Below are 22,106 nucleotides of genomic sequence, written 5' to 3' on the forward strand. Positions count from 1 at the left end.
ATGTTTTCACCCCACTAGATCGTCCAATTATCTAAATCTGGACCTTGGCACAGTACCAGATGCCCACTAAGTGCTTTTATTCCGTGCTTGAAACTGTGGTCCATTTAGGGACTGGAGGGCTGACTGCTTGGGACCACATCCCTAAGGCACCGAGGGGCTGGGGTCCATGGGACAGCCGTGAGTGTACAGGTCAGCCCTATACACAAGGGGTTGATTCCTGGCACCCCTGAGAGTAGCTCTGAGCAGAATCAGGAGCAGCATTCTCAGGAGTGGCCACAAAATTCTCAAATATACAAATTATTTGTTCAAAATTAACCACCAGACCTCTCTAAAACCTACTGAACAAGGGTGGACTCCCTCCGGCCTATGGACCACATGAGAGATCACAGAGTCTGGCCCTGGTCCACGGCGGCAGGGGCTGCTTGAGGCCTGTCTGCTGTGCTCCAGAGACTGAGGATAATGTTCAAATGTGCCAACAACCCTGGGCAGAAAAAGGCCCCCCTACCCCCCGTGAGAGAATCTAGAAGAGGCTCCAGCTCTTTGCGTTTCACAGGCTTCCTGGTCTCTTTGATGATTCTCAGTGTTTGAAGACTCCTATATATGAGAGGTGAGTTAAAAAATATACTACGGTGTTCACCCGCTATTTACCCCTTCTAAGAGCCGGTGAACTCCCAGGAGAGCACTTAGAGCCCAGACCACTTCCAAGTATTCCTGATTTAATGCCACCCACCAGGGCCACATGCTTCTTCAGACACCCCTTCTTCATCAGAGCTAGTGACCACTTCTAGCATGCCCGTGCACGCACATACAGTCACCCAGCAAAGTACTCAGTGAACCCCCAAATGTGTTTTGAGTTCAATTAAACACGCCCAAGTTCAGTGTGTATAACGGTTTCGGAATCCAAATGGAAACAAGTATAGCTAAGGACTTACTGACTTAAAACCCCCTCCAAACTATCCCTTTTTCTTGAAAAAAGTTTCTATAATTACACTAATTTTGGCTAATGTTTCTGACCCAAATACTCCATTTTCAAGGATGTCTCTGCAGTGCTCAGCTGATGCAGCATGAGAAAGGAGGTCATGGATATAAATAGAACAGGATTTGGCATGGGCACTACTCCCCAAAGAGAAAATAGACTCGAACCGACTGCCTATGAAAGAGAGCTCTTCTGATGAAACTCTCAGGAGATCTGGCAATATAAATTCCAACGCCTAACCTGAAATCGCAACCATGAAAATATTATTGTCAGGTCCCAGATTTATCGCCAATGTTACTAAATACTGTAACTGAGGACTGAGGCATGTAAGGAATGTGTGTGTGCATGTATGCATATGTGTGTGCATGTGTGACAGTGTGTAAGTGTGTATGCACACGTGCATGAGTGCATGCATGTGTGTGTGTGTCTGTGTGTGCGTGTCCCCAGTGCAAACTTCTTTCTAAATCCTCAAGTTAAATGTGGACAATGGAAACTTTCTATTGTATACTTGACTGACCTAAAAAATCCTCAGTGGAGTTCAGCTCAGTCTTTCTACTTTCATCACCATCATTATTCTGTTTTATTCAGTGCTCCAAACAAAATGAATAACTCTATGTTCTTCACAAACTTTCTGTACCTCCAACAACCGTGTTTATATCCAGTAAGTGCTCCACCTGGAATTAATCTTTTCACGTGTCATAAAAGATTTGTTGACTATTATTTCAGGAAAGGTTTTTTAGGGATTCCTGGTTTATCAGTTTTCAACATGTTCCCAGAGAATGGTAACTATTACATTTTTCAGTAAGTATGCAATGAGTATTTTAGTATTAGTCACGAAAGTGAATGGTTTCAAGGTTCTATAAAGCTAAAGCTATGAAGACAGTGTGATATTGGTGGGAGAACCTGCACACAGCACACTAGAACAGGATATGTCTAAATAGAGCAGCTGTACAAGTGACAAATTGCTCTCTCACCTGCCCCCCCTCGCCCCCCCCCCCCGGAAGCATAGTTTTAGAAAACTGCCTTTCCCCAACCCTGTACCACGAGGCAAAGGTGTGACAGTCCATCATCATGCCATGCGTCTCTGCAAGACTCCCCAGTTCCGCAGGAGAATGCCATCTTCGCTGCCTTTAGGCCTCAGCAGAACCTCGGTTTCTCCATCCCTTCTCCTCCTGTCATTTGTGTTTATCTCACCTCTCATAGCATCTGTCATTTAACATTAAAGAGAAGAATAATGTCCCAGTTATCTTTTAAGCCCTGTAGGGGCTAGAATAGGGCTTGTATTAGAGAATTATGCCTAAGTTCCAAGAGTATTACAAAATTTTTTATCAAGTGCTAAACACAGAAGTGTTCGTTTCTTTTTAAAATTAGAATCACTGCAATATATCTCTAAAATATGTGTATTCAACCAGATTAGGTTGACCTTTATATTGTGAGAACAAGAAAATATTCAGGCAATCAAGTGGTCCACATGACAGATGCAGCAGTCATTTCCATTATACAGGCAAAACTAGCCCCTTCTGAGGGGGGCTCCAAAAGTGATTTGATGTTCTTGAGCACATCTTTTCCAGGTAACATACTACAACCTACCACTTAACATCATGGCGATAATTCTTTATATTCTTATTTCTGTCCACGAAACCACCTCCTGTGACTACGAACCACACTGCAGTTACAGTGAGTTTTATAAAGCAAATTGTAGTTCATGTATAAATCAGTCCAGTAACCAAAGCATATTATTTCAGTCAATCTACTTCATTGTTTGGAACAATGAAACAGTTCCTACTGACGTTTCATAGACCTTCTACTATGCCGAAATTATTTTTGACTTTCTGCACAAAGGACTCTGTTAGCTTTCAAAAGACAGATAGATCCAGTCTTTATGAAGACCCAATATATAGGAAAAAAAGGTGAAGATTCAAACGCCTTACCAAAAAAATATTTATATTATTAAAATGGGCTAAAAATCAAATTAGAATTAAAATTAAAATCCATCTTCTAGCTATGTCAAGGGCCTCATGCTTATAATTTTTTTCATTATTAGCTCTTTATGTCCTGCGTTCACGGTGTCAGTAGTCACGAAGGCCACATTGGGGAAGCACTGACTTGAGTGCCCAGGAGTGGGTGAGGGGGTGAGATGTGGCGGACAGACACAGTGGAACACAGCCAGCTGGAAATGATGATGCCCTGCCCAGGTGACAACACAGGTGGAGCTTACAGGGATAATGCCAAGAGAAAAAAGCTGGTGAGAGAAAGACAAGGGCCATTCATAGGTGGGATTTAATGGAAAAAGGTGAAGGCAGAAATGAGTAAGCTAGGCCCCGAGTTCTGACCAGAGAACTGAGGTGCCCAGATAGGGACTGGGGGTGGAGAGCCTTGGGAGTCTCTCGAGGGGTCAGCAGGGCCTTGGGCTGGGCATGCAGGGCTGGCACACAGCTGAAATCTGAGTCCGTGCCCACTCGCTCCTCTTAGGGAGGGTTTGCTCCTCACCGTGTGCCAGGCAGGACATGCAGCATGCAGGAGTGCCAACTCCCCAGGGACGGTTCCTCTCTTGGCTCCTCCACAAAGAAAAACACTGGAACCTTCTCAGGGATGCTCGCGCCAATGTTCACAGACAGGAGAGAGGACAGCGCAGACACTGGTGGACATAGGAACCAGGGCCAAGGGGCCCCACAACAGTCCGGACCTGAAGCATTTCTAGTGACTAAGATGGTGCATCAGGGTGCATGGATGAAAGTGACATGTGTGTCATCCTCAGCCCTCCTCTGGAGTCTCAAGTGATGCTAATTATCCTTCAAAGGCCACACTTCCAATACCACCTCCAAGGGGCTAGGGTTTCAAAGGTGAATTTTGGAAGTATACAAACATAACACTTGGTATTATAAAGATAATAAAAAAAACCTCTTAGCTACCATCTTTCATGAGAAAATGAAAGACCAATAGGGATAAAAACAATAACCCCCAAATATTTTGTTTGATAAATTCAGTAAGACACTTCATCCATTTTTAGTTCTGCTTGACAATTCAAATTATTTTAACCTTGTCTTCAGAATTTGCCACAGCACTGAATGTTTTCTAAATAAAGGAAGAAAAATCATTCAAGTATGCCACAGAAAATAATTTTAAAATATGCGTTTTAGGTTTTGTTTCCATGTTAGTCACAGACACTGCACAAGCAAATAGCTCTTTGAAAAACACTGCTGTTTTCCTAAGTTGCACATTGTAACTTAGAGTTTTCAGACAAAAAAACTGACCCCTTACAACAGATAATGAGCATCTTCAGGAATAAGGTTCCCTGAGGAACTGGTCAAGAGGAAATGATGCACTTCAAGCAACTATCTTGCCCCTAATTTTACCTCTTCCTTCACAGTCTTTCTCTAGCTCCTGTGTAACTCTAGTAGCCTGAAATAACAAACCCAAGCTAAAATACATTTTACCTATGTCTATTAATCAGCAGGTACACAATGTTTATGTACAAATATAAGCAAGCACATACGTGTAAAACACCCACACATGCCCAGATACTACTATGTAAGAGAAGGGCGCAAACATTTGCTACCATGGACCAGGTGTTCAAACACTTTTTATGCTTATGAAAGTCCGCAACACATAACAACGAAGTAGATAAAATTAGTTGTTCATCTTTTTACGGGTGGCAAGAGGGAAGCAGAGAGGTTAAATCAGTGTATGGAGATGGAAAAGTCAGAAACGCAGAGTAAACTTCTGACAGAGAGTGAGCTTGCGCTCCAGCTCAGTGTGGCAAAAGGAACACTCGGAAGGACTCATTCTTGCTCTGATTTCTCGCTTATCTCCAGCCCAAATGCTTGCCAATGGCAAAAATATAAATGAGGCAAACCCTTGTTCAAAAAATTTTTAGCGCATTTTGAAACTGACAGTATAATCCCCCAAGTAGAAAAGATAATGAAAGAGCATGTTTATCTGTGACTTTCATCTTACCTTCTAAAGCATATCAATTAGTTTTTTTTCCACTCTTGAAAAAAACTGTGCTAAAAATATACACTAATTTCCATAACATTCTGTGGGTTTTTATGGGCGTCATGCCGTGTCACTGAGAGAGCCAAGCGTGTTGAATGCAGCAGTGAATGAGTGATTTCCACCACAGAAGTCACTTTCTGAACTTTTGAGACTCAACTATTACTTCATTCCCCACCCCATTCGCCCAAAAGTAAATGACACTCATGGTGATGGAAACTAACTCAAAAACTATTATAAATATTTCATACTTTCTATTTCAAAATTGCGTGTACTAGTCTTCAAAATGATGTCAATCTTGAGTGAGGCTGGAGCACTAGTAATGGGCTGGATGCTAACCTTGCATGTGGCCGACCCAGGTTCCATCCTTGGAACCCTGAGCCCAGCCAGGGTTCTCTGAGCACCGAGGCAGGAGTAAGCCTTTTTGGGGGTGTCCCAAAGTTGTTGTTGTTGTTGTTGTTTTAATGATGTAAATGTTGGATGAAATGAACAAATCTTGGAACCCTGAGCCCAGCCAGGGTTCTTTGAGCACAGAGGCAGGAGTAAGCCTTTTTGGGGGTGTCCCAAAGTTGTTGTTGTTGTTTTAATGATGTAAATGTTGGATGAAATGAACAAATCTTCACTTGTTCACTCTATGGGACTGGCATTTAGTGTGAAGAAATGAAGTAGATATGATAAATACATATGTATAAAAACTTCATGAATAGTCTAAGCACCCGATTTCCTTAAAAATATGAAACAAGATAGAGAAAATACTTATCATGAAACAGTTTAAGAAAGGGAGCATTTTGCTGCAAAATGCAGTTCACACTGGAGAGATCTTGAGAATGCTCAGTTTCTGAGACCAGCTGAAGGTTCAGAAGAGCCAGCTTGTAGAGCAGCATATTGTCAAATGTCAAATTAAAAAAAAAATCCTGTAGCACAGACTTCTTTTATCCTTGTAATGTGATGTGAGAAACATCTGCTTTCGGCTCCAACCAAGGAGTTAAAGATACAGATTCAGGTCTGACAGTGCTTCTGATTTAGTTCTCGACTGCTAGTCCACCTGTGCAAAGCCCAGTGAATCTTAATCCTGATTATTAACACCAAACCGTTGCCCGACTCTCAGTTTCCCTAGGCCAGCCTGCTCAAACTGAACTGAAATATAAACCTTACATGCAAGCCTTTTCTCGTGCTATTTATCACTGTTTACTTCTGCAGGCGGCATTTATTCTTAGGACATGCAGGCCTTCCCCATCACACATCACAAAGCAGTTAAGGCATGACAATGAACAGAATCAATAGTTAACTAGAGAGTAAAGCAAAACAATCTACTTATGTAAATTATGAATAATTAAGTTAAATTAATCTTAAGTGATTTAATGACTTCCCAGACCTTTTTATTAGGATTGAGCTATGGAAATTTGAAGTTTATAAAATTAATAAGAGTTGCCAGTGCTATTCAGACTTTCAGATGAATGTAATGGATCTAGCAGTTTTTCAAATCGCATTAAGGCCAAGAGTGTGCAAATATATGCTATTTGTTTTCAATATCAGGTAAGAATAATCTAGCATCTCTGTGGGGGACTATCTCAAGTTTTAACTTATAAAACTCCCGTGGACACTGTCTAATGAGGATACGAACAACAACATGCCAACTGACAAAAAGAAGCACAAAATACTGGCTAACCTTCAGTATCTGATTAAACTACCAGTGACTTAAACAATTTTAACATGTTCCTCTATAGTTCTCAACATAAAATTCTTTATTTGTATATTTTTATAATATTTGTATTTATATTGCATGTATATACAAAACCTGGGAATCTTAAACCAGCTTTTTAACCTAAATACTGCCTGACTCTCAGCTTCTCTAGGACACACTGTTCAAAACTTAACTCTTATATATATACAAACCTATCATCTAGGCAAACGTATTGTTGTGAAACAACAACAAAATTTTATCAGAAATAAATTTTCTTTATAATGGAAATTTTCTAAGACTACATGGCTAAAAGTTGTCACGGTTTAAAATGCCTACTCTTAATTAGGGCTGGAGTGTTAGCACAGCAGTAGGGCGTTTGCCTTGCATGTAGCCTGCCTGGCTGAGCCAGGTTCGATTCCTCCGCCCCTCTCCAAGAGCCCAGCAAGCTACCAAGAGTATCTCACTGGCTCGGCAAAGCCTGGCAAGCTCCCTGTGATGTATTTGATATGCCAAACACAGTAACAACAAGTCTCACAACAGAGACATTACTGAGCCCATTTGAACAAATCAATGAACAATGGGAGGACAGTGCCACACAGTGCTACTCTTAATAAGGGAAATACAAGATTAGTTCTATTGCATTTCTCCTTAGCAATGCCATGATCTGTTTCCCTATGACAATAGTACAAATCAGCTCAATAACAGTTTATTCTAAAGCAGAAACACCTCTAATATTTTACCTATTTTTTTAAAAAAATTCAATACAATACTACAGTTTTGTCCTTGCAATGCTCCCCCTAGAATGCCAACCATCCCCCCACCATTACCCCTCACTCCCTTCTCCTCCCTTCCACAGACCCCCTCAGATCACAGCGCCATATCTCAGGAATTTTTTTCCAGTTTCTTGCTTTGTGATGCTACACACAAGAGGGAGATCTTTCTGGAAATATCTTCTCTCTGCCTCACTACATTCATGACCATTTCCTCCAGTTCCATCCAAGTTGCAGCAAGCTGCAAAATTTCCTCTTTTCCCATAGAACTGAGCAGCTGTAATGTTCATAGTTTATAATAAAGATATTACCACTTCGTATAAAGGTTAAGATGTCCGCTTATAATTAAAACAAGAGGACACTTTAGTACTGAAAAGGACTAGAGCCGTTACCTTGTAAATATCCAGAAAGCCACACTGGTGGTCGAAGCGGGTGTAGAGCTCATTGAGCATGCTGATCACCTGCATGGGGGTGCACTGGGCACATATGGCCGTGAAGCCCACGATGTCTGAGAACAGCATGGTGACGTCATCAAACTTTCTGGCCTGGACTTGCTGCCCCTGCCACAGTTGCTGGGCTACGTCGCCGGGGAAAATGGAGTAGAGGAGATCCACCGTTTTCTTCTTCTCTTCTTCCAGGGCTTGGTGGGTTCTTTCTAGAGTGGCCTTGAGCTTGTCCATCCTCTTCTTCAGGCCATCCTGGGCCTTGGCCTGCTCACCCACCAGAATGACGTCTCGAGTGGCGTCGTGGATAGGGATGTCCGAGAGATGCAGCCCTCGCCCCATGAGTTCATCCAACTTGTCCACACACGGAGAGCCCAGGAAGAGGATGCAATCCGATTCTGGGACATGGATCATCTGTCCCTTGACTTCCATCACCTGGAAAATGAACATGGGATTGTGATGAGGGCTTCTCACACAGTAGACTCTAAAGTGAATGTGGAACCTCCCAGGAAGGGGAGGAAGAAAGTATTTACTAGTTATATGACATTCCACATACGTACAGGAAAATGTAAATGATTTGCATCTTGTATGAAACTTAATAGTCTTAAACAGAAACATATTGTCTGCTCTCTGATAATGATGTATGGACAGTGAGAACAATGAAAACTGAAACAGGGAAACATGCTTTATTCAAAATTAAATTAAACTGAGACACACTCTCTACTGGCTCATGAGCCAGTTCATACACTTTCAAACTGATTAATAACGCAGACTAGGATGAGCTCATTGGTCAAATGACTACACTTAACTGCCATTAAAGTGAAACCCAGAAAATAAGTCTAGGAGATTAAAATGTGTCAAAAGTGGTTTGGCCTTCAGATTATGAGACTGACGCGCTGCCTACTGCGCTAAGAGGGCCGCTGGATTAAAGACCTCAACATCAGACCAGAAACCATAAGGTACATTGAAAATAAAGTTGGCAAAACCCTCCATGATATTGAAGCTAATGGTATCTTCAAAGATGCCACGCCACTGGCCAAGCAAGTGAAAACAGAGATAGATAAATGGGACTATCTTAAACTAAGAAGCTTCTGCACCTCCAAAGAAACAGTGACCAAAATACAAAGACAGTCTACAGAATGGGAAAGGATATTCGCCGAATACACATCTGACAAGGGGTTGATATCCAGGATATACAAAATACTGGTTAAACTCCACAAGAAGAAAACATCCAATCCCATCCAAAAATGGGGCAATGAAATGAACAGAAACTTTCTCAAAGAAGAAATCCGAATGGCAAAAAAGCACATGAGAAAATGCTCTACATCAGAGAGATGCAGATCAAAACCACAATGAGATACCATCTCACACCTCAGAGACTGGCCCACATTCAAAAGAACAAAAGCAACCAATGCTGGCATGGATGTGGCGAGAAAGGGACACTCCTTCACTGTTGGTGGGACTGTCCACTGGTTCAGCCCTTCTGGATAACAGTATGGACGATTCTCAAAAAATTAGAAATTGAGCTCCCATTTGACCCAGCAATACCACTCCTGGGAATATATCCCAGAGAAGCAAAAATGTATAGTCGAAGTGACATCTGCACTTGTTTGTTCATTGCAGCACTCTTTACAATAGCCAGAAACTGGAAGAAACCTGAATGCCCAAGAACAGATGACTGGTTAAAGAAACTTTGGTACATCTACACAATGGAGTACTATGTAGCTGTTAGAAAAGATGAAGTCATGAAATTTACATACAAGTGGTACAATATGGAAAGTATCATGCTAAGCGAAATGAGTCAGAAAGAGAGGGATAGACATAGAAAGATTGCATTCATCTGGGGGATATAAAGTAACAAAGTATGAGATTAATACCCAAGAATAGCTGAGATCAGCACCAGGAGGATTACTCCATAACTTAGAGGCCAGCCGGGTATCCTAGAGGAAAGGGCAGTTCAGATAGAGAAGGGAGCACCAAATAAAGGATGTTTGGAGGATCCTCCCAGGAGGGGAGATGCATGTCGAAAGTAGACTATGGACTGAACATGTTTGCCACTCAATGCCTCTTTTGCAGACCACAACACCCAAACGGAGAGAGAGAACACAGGGGATTGTCCTGCCACAGAGGCAGGGGGGGATGGGGGGATGGGGGTGGGAGGGATATTATCCATGGTGGTGAAAAACGGGCACTGGTGGAGGGATGGGTATCTGATCATTGTATAATTGAAACCCAAGCACAAAAAAAATTGTAAATCTACAACTGTAAAAAAATAAATTAATTAAAATAAAAAAAAAAGTGGTTTGGCCTTACATAAGGTCTTTTAAAACCAGCTGTAGTCTTTTGAAAACATAGTTGTCTTTGCACTGACTACTGGTCTTAAGACTTAAAAGTAAATACTAAAAAATGAAGTAAAAAATGACTTGCCAGCATGACTTGGTAGAAAATATTCCTACCAAGTTCAACAGAAGATAAAAGTAAACCCGCAAATCAGCACAACGGTAAACAAATTCTATCAATAAGAGTATGAGGCAGTAATGTATTTGGCGGGGCTCCCAAGTTCCGCTCCGGAGATCCGGGGGGTTCAATGATGATTCTCGGGCAACAGGCCTGAGAAAAGGCTGCGGCTTGCCGCTGCAGTGAGGGAGTACCCAGGACACCCCGCTGGGGCTAGGGATGCCCAGAGATGCACGAGTGGGACTCAGGGGAGCATGCTATCCATGTGTCCTAACTGCTATAGTATCTCCCAGCCCCAGTTTAAACCCTTTCTTTCTAGACACTGCAGAATTTGGGGAACTGTTTAACACTGAGTGTCAGAGTCTATGCTAGCTTAGCTGGTGCCCTGGAAAAACCCTTGGCAGAAGGGAGTGAATGCTAGGAGGAAAGGAGGTGAAGGCCACGGCCACCAGCAGAAAGGCTGGGCTACAGTTCGGGGCTGGGCACCCTGCAGGGGAGGAGGCTGTATGGGTGCCAAGGGCACCGGTCAGGGCCCATCATGTCCACTCTACTCTGCATACGGGGTGCTTCTAAAGAGGAGTGGCAGGCGTGGCACGTGTTTCCTGTTTCTGGGAAACGTAGGTGCAGGAAGGAAGACACGTAATACAAAGTCCCATTTAAAAAAAAATCAGCGTGTTGGATTCTTCTTAAGCTGTTAGGATGAAGTCATGAAATTTACATACAAGTGGTACTACATGGAAAGTATCATGCTAAGTGAAATGAGTCAGAAAGAGAGGGACAGACATAGAAAGATCGCATTCATCTGGGGAACATGAGGAGTCACTGTCCTGTTGTTCATCAATTTGCTCAAGCGGGCCCAGTAACATCTCCATTGTGAGACTTGTTGTTACTGTGTTTGGCATATTGAATACATCACTGGTAGCTTGCCAGGCTTTGCCGTACGGGCGAGATACTCTCAGTAGTTTGCCGGGCTGAGAAAGGCGGAGGAATCGAACTCGGGTTGGCCATGTTGGCTGCATGCAAGGCAAATGCCCTACCCGCTGTGCTATCGCGCCAGCCCCTGGGGAACATAAAGTAACAAAATAGGAGACTAACACCCAAGAATAGCTGTGATAAGTATCAGGAGGTTTACCCCATGACTTGGAGGCCAGACGCACACGCTAGGGGAAAAGGCAGCTCAGATAGAGAAGGGAGCACCAAATAAAGGGTGTTGGGAGGATCCTCCCAGGATGGGAGATGCTTGCTGAGAGTAGACTCTAGACCGAACATGATTGCCACTCAATGCCTCTTTTGTGAACCATGGTACCCAAAAGGAGAGACAGAACAAGGGGGAATGCCCTGCCACAAAGACAGGGTGGGATGGAGGGGATGGGGGAGGGAGGGATACAGGGATCAGTGGTGGTGGAGAATGGGCACTGGTGGAGGAATGGGTACTCAATCATTGTATAACTGAAACCAAAACACAAAAATTTGTTAAGTCTACAACTGTACCTCATGGTGTATCACTAATAAAAATTTTAAAAAATTAAAAAAAAAAGATTTAAAAGTTACAGGCACTATGCCCGTGCTCACAGGCCCAGACTGGTCTTCCCTGTCTCTACCCTCCCATTTCCTTCTTTGCCACGGTGCTGGCTTCTCCCTTGCACCCTTGGTTATGTGGGTCGAACTGTCCTGAACCTTCTCTCACTGGCCTCTTCTGGCCTGTCTCCCTCAAGCCTTCCACTTCACCCTCAATTCTCTTTGTGGCTCTTCCTTTATCTCCCTTCTCTTCCTAGGAGTCAAGTCCCACATTTCCCATCATTAATGGACTCTCTTTTTTTTATTATTTGAAATATAATACTTTATTCAAACCAAAAGTATAATTTCAAAGCAGTAAACAATTGTTTCCCAAAGTGGGTTATATCACACCCCCAACTCCCCAGGGAAGGGTAGGGGTGGGGGCAATAATAACCTTGGTGCAACTAGGCGGCATTCTCTGTTAACTTTTTTTTTGACTTTGTCTCCACTTCTCTATTTATGGAGTTACCATGTGTGTGTATGTAAAGTAATATACTATTTGCTGTAATAAATGCTCTTAGCATACAAGAAGGTCAAACTGATTATTATATTCCTATCTGAAAGTGAAAGATAACGAAACACAAATGTTTTCCGATTTCTGTGTGGCAATTGTTAATTTTTATTTTTTTGAATCTCTGAATCAGCAGTGCCGAAGTGGGAAAAAATAATTGGTTACCTCCTACACCACAGAAAAAGTGATAAAAGAAGCTCCAATATAAATAGTAGATAGCTTCCTTTCATGCATTTTTCACCAGTGAATTTTTTGTATTTATTAGGTGGATAAATTCAATTTGAAAATTCTGCCATAATTTTAAGAAAATAGCAAATTACTATCTTGAATTGTCTTTGTTTCATCATAATTATTAATTCAGAAATTCACCCTGGTCCTCATTTATTAATTCAACCATGTGAAAAATATATGATAGGAATGCAAATTTTTATGTGGAGGAAAAGATTTTGTAAACAGTTACATAAAATATAAAGAAATTTTTTATTAACTCCTACATTTATTTTAATTAAACAACATAAAACATAAAAATAAGCTACCTATAAATCAGAATTCAAAAATGGTAGGCCTAATGAAGGGCACTATTTTAATCTGCACAGAAGGGTTAGAAATTCATGCTCTCTCAGAGTCTGTAGTCAGATGTTGTTAAACAACCTGTGTTATTTCTATTTTTATATATTTGTATCTCTGTTAAAATATTTGAATCAGAATATCTTTTTTATTTGTTTTTCATATACATATGCCTCTTGGAGAACTTGGCAAGCTACTGAGAGTATCCCTCCCGCATGGCAGAGCCTGGCAAGTTACCCGTGGCATATTCGATATGCCGAAAACAGTAACAATAACGGGTCTCATTCCTCTGACCCTGAAAGAGCCTCCAATATGGCAGCGTTGGGAAAGATGAGTAAGGAGAGGCAAATAAAATCTCAGGACTGGGACGAACGGAGATGTTATTGGTGCCCGCTCTAGTAAATCGATGAACAACGGGATGACAGTGACAGTGACAGTGACAGTGATTAAAATAGTTACTCTTATAATAAAAAGTTAATGGAACTTCAAGTATATACTCCTAAAACCTAATGCTACTCACTGCAGTCTTGGATATCCTAAACATGGACTAACCCACACACTCTTAGATATGGACATCTTCTAAGATCATCAGTGTAGCAATGTAACAGGATATGTTAGGGAAAAAACTTGGGATAAATCAGAACTGGATTTCAGTTCCAGTTATTCTGGCTCCTAGTTGTGAAACTGCTATAGGCTAAATCATTTAACCTTCTAAAGCTTCCGTTATTTATGGAGGGGAGGCAGTAGTGCTATTGAGGCTGATTAAGACAAAGAGAGATGATTCAAATTAGTAGAGTATGCTACTTCTTTTTTTTTTATCATTTTTTTTAATTAGTGAAACACCATGAAGTACACTTATAGACTTATAAATTTTTGTGCTTGGGTTTCAGTTATAAAATGATCAAGTACCCATCCCTCCACCAGTGCCCATCCTCCCCCACCACGGGTCCTAGCATCCCTCCCACCCCCCATCCCCCCCCCGGTCCCACCCTGCCGCTGTGGCAGGGCATTCCTCCCTGTTCTCTCTCTCTTCTTTTGGGTACTGTGTTTTGCCAGAGAGGCATTGAGTGGCAATCATGTTTGGTCTATAGACCACTTTTAGTATGCTACTTCTTATGGTAACTGATTTCTCATCTGAAATGATGGAACCAAAAGAAAGTAGAATATTTGTTAATGAACCACATGAAAATAAGCATTTATCTGAATTCTGTATCTGGGGGAACTATCTATAATGAAGGAAAATAAAAATCATTTGCAGATAAAGTAAAAAAAAAAGAAAGTCTTCTACCTAATATACGTGAACAATGGCTATGATCTTCAAATGGAAATAAAACAGAAGAATCAGGATATGGGGGGGGGGGGGGAATAAAGGACAGAAATATGGATGCAAACACCATTGTGTCCTTTTCATTGAGTTGATTAAATACTATGTGACACTTCAAATAAAAATTACAGAAAATTTACTGAGAGAGAGAGAAGAGGAGGGACATGTATGTATGAGAGAGAAAAAAATGTAGAGATGGATCAGACTGATGCAAACACAGCACAGAAGCAGCAAGATAGGCCAATAACCCCAGAACTAAGAGTCCAAAGACAGTCTCCCCAGATCTGAGACAGCCTGGCAAAAAAGTCTAATTTCAGATGCTGAACCCCAGTGCTGTTCTATACAACCAACTTTGTAACGAACAGTTACAGAACCCCCAAGAAACTAACAGAAATTGGAATAATTAACTCAAAACCCAGGACCCAACCAAACACTGACAGAATGAGGTACCCAACCGAAGCATGCAGGGTTTTTTTTTCTTTTCCAGAAATGTTTATAGCAAAGTATGAAACAGACCATGTCTTGGGACACATACAGCACACATATAAATCAGAATTTTAAAAGTTGATATTAAATAGAATATGTGCTCTGATTCCATGAAATAAAAACTGGCAATCAATAAGCTTTAAGGACTGTATCACACAAAAGGACATAAACCCAGATGCATTTCAGTAGGACAGATGGTTAAATCAAGTGTGGAATACTACACAGCAATAAAAAAAGATTTGATGCAAACAGATTTTTTGATAAATCTGTAGGGAATTGTGTTCTGTGAAATGAATTTTCAGTTAATATGGAAAAATATAATTTTCCTTCTGATATTTGTCATTTTATGCATTAATTCTTAGGATGTAGTTATCCAATGAAATGGTATCTATAGGAAAAACTATTTCATGCCAGATTGGTAATGATTTTATTAAATATCAACCAAATATCTGCAATTTCTGACAAGAATCCTTAGACATTTTAAAAGAAGCAAATAAAGAATTATGGATTAGGGAGCGCTCAGCGCTAGGTGCACTGCTCTGCAGGGAAGAGTGGCTGGTTCAATCCCCAACACCGCACAGCCCCTGAGCACTGCTGGTCCAAAGCAGCCCCACACCCTTGCAATGAATGGTCTAGCACTGGACAGTCACACACAGTGGGTGCAGTATCTCCCAAGTGGCCATCGGACCCCCTGAGCACAGCTTGGGAGCCCCCCTGCTCCCCTCCCCTCGTGCATTAAATACAATGTGAAAGAAATTTAGAGGATTCATATATCCTTCTGTTTTACAACTATTCATCACTGTCACTGTCACTGTCCTCCTGTTGATTTGCTCGAGCGGGCCCAGTAACATCTCCATAGAGAGACTTGTTCTTACTCTATTTGGCATATCGAATACGTCACAGGTAGCTTGTCAGAAGCAAAATGAGTCGGAAAGAGACGGACAGACATAGAAAGATTGCATTCATATGGGGAACATAAAGTAACAAAATAGGAGACTAACACCCAAGCATAGCCGAGAGAAGTACCAGGAGGTTCACTCCATGGCTTGGAGGCCAGCAGCACACACTAGGGGAAAAGGCAGATCAGATAGAGAAGGGAGCACCAAATAAAGGGTGTTGGAAGGATCCGCCCAGGATGGGAGATGCATGCTGAAAGTAGACTATAGACTGAACATGATTGCCACTCAATTCCTTTTTGCAAACCACAGTACCCAAAAGGAGACAGAGAACAGAAGGGAATGCCTTGCGGGAGGAATACTGGGATCAGTGGTGATGGAGAAAGGGCATTGGTGGGGGGATGAGTACTCGATCACTGTATTTCTGAAATCCAAGCACAAAAATTTGTAAGTCTACAACTATACCTCACTATGTTTCACTAATAAAAATTAAAACAAACAACAACAAAAAATTCAAGCAAACATACTTTAATGCACGTCTCCATGTGAAAACTGATCCTAATTTTAAACAGGCCCATTCACAGAGAATCTTGGCATCTGTATAGGAACGACATTATTGTTCTGAGTTCTGATTCACTCTCTTGTCAGAATAAACTTGACAAGAGAGCTTTGGTTTCGCAGAGCATCCTCCTGACCCTAGAGCTGGGAGGATAGAGAGCAACGCCATATCCATCCCTTACTGGACTGAAGGAGAAGCAACTCCTGGCACGATCAGTTATGAAAGGGAAACCCCGGGTCCGAACTCAGGACACCTGGGTCTCAAAGACCTCTTGCTGGGCAGGGGTCTAGCAGGCACCTGGTCTGGCACGGGCCCCTATCTGTGTCCCCCAGGCGAGGTGCTGTGGGCCTACCATGCCTTGAGTTAAGGACTCTCGTCAACAATCTATGGGACAGAGGTCCAAAACTCTTGGCTCCCAAGCCTTGGCGCCGGGGACCCCGGCCCCTGGGGCTCCTGGACCTGGCCCGGCGTCGGGGGCTGCACCAAGATCTTGCGGCATGGTGGTGCCCCTGCTGGAGCTGGCGTGGAGAACAGGGGTGTCCGCGTGGTACCCAGCGGTCTGGCACATGGATGGAAGTGGCTCTGGCACGGTGGTCTTGGGGCGAGGCTGCAGAGAAGGGGGCCCTAGTGGACGGGGGCTGCCAGGCCAGACTAGGGCCAGACTCTGGGCAGCGGGAGGGTGGCCCTGGTTGGGCGCTCATGGCGGGCATCTCAGGGCAGCCTGCAGTGATTGGCCAGTGCACAGCTGCAGCAGCCAGGGCGAGGAGTGGCTGTGTGCGGGCAAGAGGCAAGGAGGGCAGCCGGCCGTGGACAGCGTGGGCATGCTCTACCACATGGCAGGGGACTGCTGCGGGCGAGGCAAGGCGTGACTGGATACCAGGAGTGGGCCTGCGGGGGTGTGTTCGGGACCGGGCACTGGCTTCTGAGCGGCCTGCGGCAGGATGGCCACCCTGCTCCCGTCCGGCCGCAGATGCTTGGCCATCCAGGACCCCACGGCCCGGCTCTGCAGGGGGAGCCGAGAGACCCATCCCGTCCCCCTGCTGCCAGGCGAGATGGAGGAGAACGCCTGACTCAGGCTGGAGAAGCTGCCCGTCGCGGTTTTGGGGACGTGGCTGCTACCCTGCGGGGAGGCCAGCAAGTGACCGACGGGGGTCGCGTGGTCCTCGAAGTCCGAAGACACCTGTGTGCCCTTGTCTGAGGAGCCTGAAGCCCGGGCCTCAGTGGTGATCACGGCAGCCCTGGCCGCATTGGCCTCGATACAGCGGAACCCCTGCTCGAAGTCCCATCGAAACCAGCTGACCCACCAGATAAGACTTATAAAGTAGCCGCCGGCGACCAGGTAGATCAGCCTGTCCCAGTTGCCCTCTGGGATGCTCGCGGTGGCCAGCAGCAGCAGAAAGCCCACCATGCTGAAGGCGAAGATGAACCAGAAGAAGATCAGGCAGCGCTGCAGGAACAACACTCGTTGCGGGTTGCACCACTGTCTCTTCCTGGGCAGCACCGTGCTGCCCTGGGACCACACCTCATACAACGAACTGCTACTAGGCATCTTTGACCTCCGGCCTGAAGCTCGGCTACAGGCCAAATGAAGCCCAGGAGGCCCCTGGGTCTCCTAGGCACCTCGTGCAGGCGTGGCCTGCGGTGAGGTGTGGTGGACAGGGCACAATGGGCAGGGAGAGGTGTGGTGGACAGGGAACAATCGGTGGGAACGGGGGAGGGGCCGGGACCCGTGTGTGTCGGCCTTGCCCCCGCTCTGCTTGCCCTGATTCCCTGCCCTGGCCCTGACCCATCAATCTGAGTTGTCCTATGTGGCGGGTGGTCTGTGTCCTGGCCACGCGGCTCAATAAATGCTGGTGCTGCCTCACCCCAGGTCTGCGCCTTCCAGGATGATGGCGAGGTTCTGGTGGAGTGCCAAAGTCAGCCAAAGGAACTTCCAACAGCCAGTGTTGGTGCCTAGTCCTGAGGTTTCCATCGTTTGGACCCTGCTAGGGGGTGCCAGGTGGTTCTTGGCTCTTAGGTGGGAGGAGAGCCAAGACCCCCAAGGAGTCTGGCTTCAAAGAACTTCCAACAGACCAGTGATGCTGCCTGGTCCAGAGGTGCAGTCGCCTGTTGGGATCTGAGTTTTCCACCCTTTGGTACCTGTAAGGGGGGGTGCTTCTGGTTCTGGGGTCTTATGTGGGACTTGTGAGATGGTGCTCTTATGGGGGAAAATAGGTCAAAGAGCTGAAGCACTTGAGGAGTGTGATGGAGCTCCAGTATAATTCCTGGTGATGCCAGGGTGACCCCCACACTCTCACCCTGGGTGTGACCTCTCACACTGGGTGTGACCCATGAGCAGGGTGTATGGGCAAAGATCATTCCTTGCGCTAGTTCAAAGCAAGCCTGGATGTGTATTCTCTCTATGGTTTTTCCACCTGGGCTATTTCTTCCTTTTTTTTTTAATCATTTTGTTTGGTTTGGGAGCTATGGTTGCTGCCTTTATTTTCTCACAGGTGGAAAACTAATTTCCAAAGCACAAAGGGGCTGGGGTGATAGTACAGAGGGCAGGGAATTTGCCTTGCATGTGGCCAATCCGAGTTCTACACCCAGCACGACATATGGTCCCACAAGCACCGCCAGGAGTGATCCCTTATGCAAAGCCAGGAGTAAACCCTGACCACTGCTGGTGTGGCCCCCAAACAAACAAAAAACAAAAACACCACGTGAGGCAGGAAAGATAGTACATGAAGTTAAATCACTTGGCTTGATACAAGTTGGATTCTCAGCATCATGGAGACCCTACAGGCCTGCCCTAAAACCACAGACACCGGTTGTTTAAAACGACACTTTGCATGATTTCTCTTAGCCTAGAAAAATTGATCACATTTTTTTAAATTATAAATAAGAAGGTTCTAAAATTATGTTAGGTCCACTGTAAATTTCACCAACACATGGTAGGATCTCCATGACAAAGGTAGGACCTCTGCCATCACAAATTTCTATTACAGATTGCCCCATGTTTCCTAGGCATTTATGTATACCAGAGAATTGAAGTTATTTAAATGTTTCTGCTACAGGGTTAAAATCCTTAGTCTTCACAAGGCAAGCTTTAAAACTTTAATAATAATTGTATCTTTTTTCCTAATTGGTCTGGATTATAGGTTTTGGTATTTTCTTGGGGGGGTGGTCACACTCAGCAGTGTACGGGGGTTATGCCTAGCTTCTCAACTGGGGGTAACTTCTGGCGGTGCTCGAGGGACCACAGGGGATGCTGGGAATTGAACCCGGGTCAGCTGTGTGCTGACCCGTCACAGGTAGCTTGTCAGGCTTTGCCGTGGGGGCGAGATACTCTAGGTAGCTTGCCTGTCTCTCCGAGAGGGGCGGAGGAATCAAACTCGGGTTGATCGGTTGGCCACATGCAAGGCAAATGCCCTACCTGCTGTGCTATTGCTCCAGCCCACATCTATTCATATGCTACATAAAATCTAAGAACTTCCTGAACTATGCAAAGGATTTTAAATAAGCAGAAACACAAGAAAAATACCTCTATTTTCTCCTTGAACAGAAAATTTAATAGTGTAAGTAGAAACAATGAGACTAGCAGAATAATCACATCTGAGGACAATGATGCCATTATTTATTCTATAGATTTAAAAGTTGCCTTTGTAGAAATGACAAATAAAATTCATGGACTACTGAGATCATTTTTTAGAAAAGTCAAAATTGTGACTCTGCGGACAGTTTTACTCTTCTGTGCTTGTTTTATTTGCAAAGGCCTTTGGATTACATTTCACCGCTATTTTTTATACCTCAGAAATTCACTTGAAAATGACTTGAATTCTGTTTTGATAGATAAGCCGGTAACCAATATGACAGTGTTGATTTACTGTTCCATGATTTGACTTCCATTTTTAAGTCACAGCAGGAGTCATATAATGCTTAAAGAAAACATGCTTTACAGTTAAAAGAAATACATTGGCAAATGTTTTGGCATTCTGTTGTGTAAATTTCTGAACATAGAAATCTTGTTTTGCTTTCACAGTCTTTATTCATTTTTTACTTAACAAGCACTAAATTTCCCAGCCCATGTGACTCTTTGTGCCTCACCACTCTCCCCTTTTTAACCTGGAAGGCAGCTCATCAGAGGTGGAAAAACCACTTAAAAGCGGGGAATCTGGGTCCCAAAGGGTCTCCTGCAGCAGTGTTGCTAGGAAGGAAACCTACCGTAGCTCAGCCCTTCCATGTGAGGAAGAAATAACTCCTGGCTGGGGTCTACAGATCAGTCAGCATTCTCCACCCTGACTGTAACAGAAGGTATTGACCAAACGTCACGTTCCCCATCTCTAACACATACTGGTAAATATGTAAAAAGCACTTATATTGGACACCAGGATATAATAAGTATTCTATAATTGTTAAATAAAAACTGCCTGTATTACAGTACTCTAAAAAGTTTTAGAACCCTTAAGCTCATCATCTACTGTTGTCTTATAAATTAAATTTTAATTACAATGAATTACTTCTGTATTAGTGTTACAGAAACACCAAAAGGCCCCACAAATGGAATGATTTAAGCCAGTGTTTTTCAACTGTTGGCTCAGTGACCAACACCAGTCTGCAGCTGTAAAAAAGCTTAAAACCACCATTTCAAGCAACAGATATTTATATTCTCATAATTCTAGAGGCTAGAACTCCAAAAGAGAGGGTGCCGGTAAAGACAGTGCTACTTCTGCAGGTCTTTGTCTTCTAGCCTATAAAACTGTTTTCACTCCTGGTAGCTACAATCTTCACAGGATTTCTCCCTGTGTATGGAAGATGCTAATTCAAAAGAGAATCATATTCTTGGAACCTGATTTTGGGGTTTCTTTTTTCCTTTTTTCTTTTTGAGGTCACAATTCAACCCATCCCTTTCTTTACCATGCAGAGTGTTCACCTTGCTCAGTCTGGGACAGACCCTGCTGTGACACGATAGTCCCCCAGAATACCAAGGTTCAAGGGTGAAGCTCCTGGGTATCTCCCAATATCCATCACCCAACACTGTCACTCACACATCATTTCTTAATTTTTCTACCCACAACTCAACTTATAGCATAGTATTTCTTTTACTTCCTTGCCTTGTGCATATCTATCTTGTTAAGATGCAAGAACCATGATGGTGGAGATTTCTAGTTGTTCCTTTGTGTGAATTTTACCAGTAGAATGCGACATGTACAGAATAAGCAGTGCAAAAAGAGTAGTGGAATAATTGAATGAGCCTCTATGAAAGTAATCAGGCATAAATGGATAAAGATGATTAACTCATGGGAGAATGGACAAAAGAATTATTATATTCTGTCTTCCTTCAGGTTTTTGAATTATAAGTGGGCCAAATTCTCTCTTTCCTTTCCTTTGGACACTGTAATAAATATTAAGAAAAGAAATTAGGGATTTTAAAGAGAGCTACACAGTTGTAGCTTCCTAGGGTCCAGTTATATCTTTAGATATACAGGGACTTTGTATGAATATTTTAGACAATATCCAAACATCCCACAAAGCAGTAAGAATCAGTAGAGCCTGCCACACTGGACAGACTGAGGCCAAGCTAGTTTGTTTATTTGCTCTAAAACATTCCACTTTAGTTTCTGAATACAAATCAAACTAAGCTAACTAATTTCCCAGGCTGCTGCTCTGAACAGTACACCTCACCTTCCAAAGCATTCCGCTTCTCGCAAGAGGCCAATTTAGAGGCTTCAAAAGAGCCCTCAGGGCAGCATAACAATGTAGATCCTGCATGAAAAGATTTTTATATCACTGTTTGACCTCATATGTGACGGAAGAGCAGCTCCAAGAAGCCTAGGCAAAAGCAGACGCTGAAATCCCGAGTTAAAAGCTCAACTGTGAGTTGCACATGCAAACGTGAGCAGC

The 22,106-nt window shown here is 43.4% G+C and overlaps 1 protein-coding gene across 1 annotated transcript in view; it reads right to left on the reverse strand.

Annotated features, from left to right (window-relative positions):
- GUCY1A2 (guanylate cyclase 1 soluble subunit alpha 2) overlaps positions 1-22,106 on the reverse strand; it is a 201,928-nt gene that overhangs the window by 72,918 nt on the left and 106,904 nt on the right. The window contains exon 5 of the mRNA XM_056115229.1: positions 7,816-8,301. Coding sequence (XP_055971204.1) covers positions 7,816-8,301 — 486 coding nt within the window. The remainder of the gene's footprint in view (positions 1-7,815; positions 8,302-22,106) is intronic.

The sequence above is a fragment of the Sorex fumeus genome, unplaced genomic scaffold, assembly GCF_029834395.1.
Source record: "Sorex fumeus unplaced genomic scaffold, SorFum_2.1 ptg000028l, whole genome shotgun sequence".
NCBI classification, from domain to species: domain Eukaryota; kingdom Metazoa; phylum Chordata; class Mammalia; order Eulipotyphla; family Soricidae; genus Sorex; species Sorex fumeus.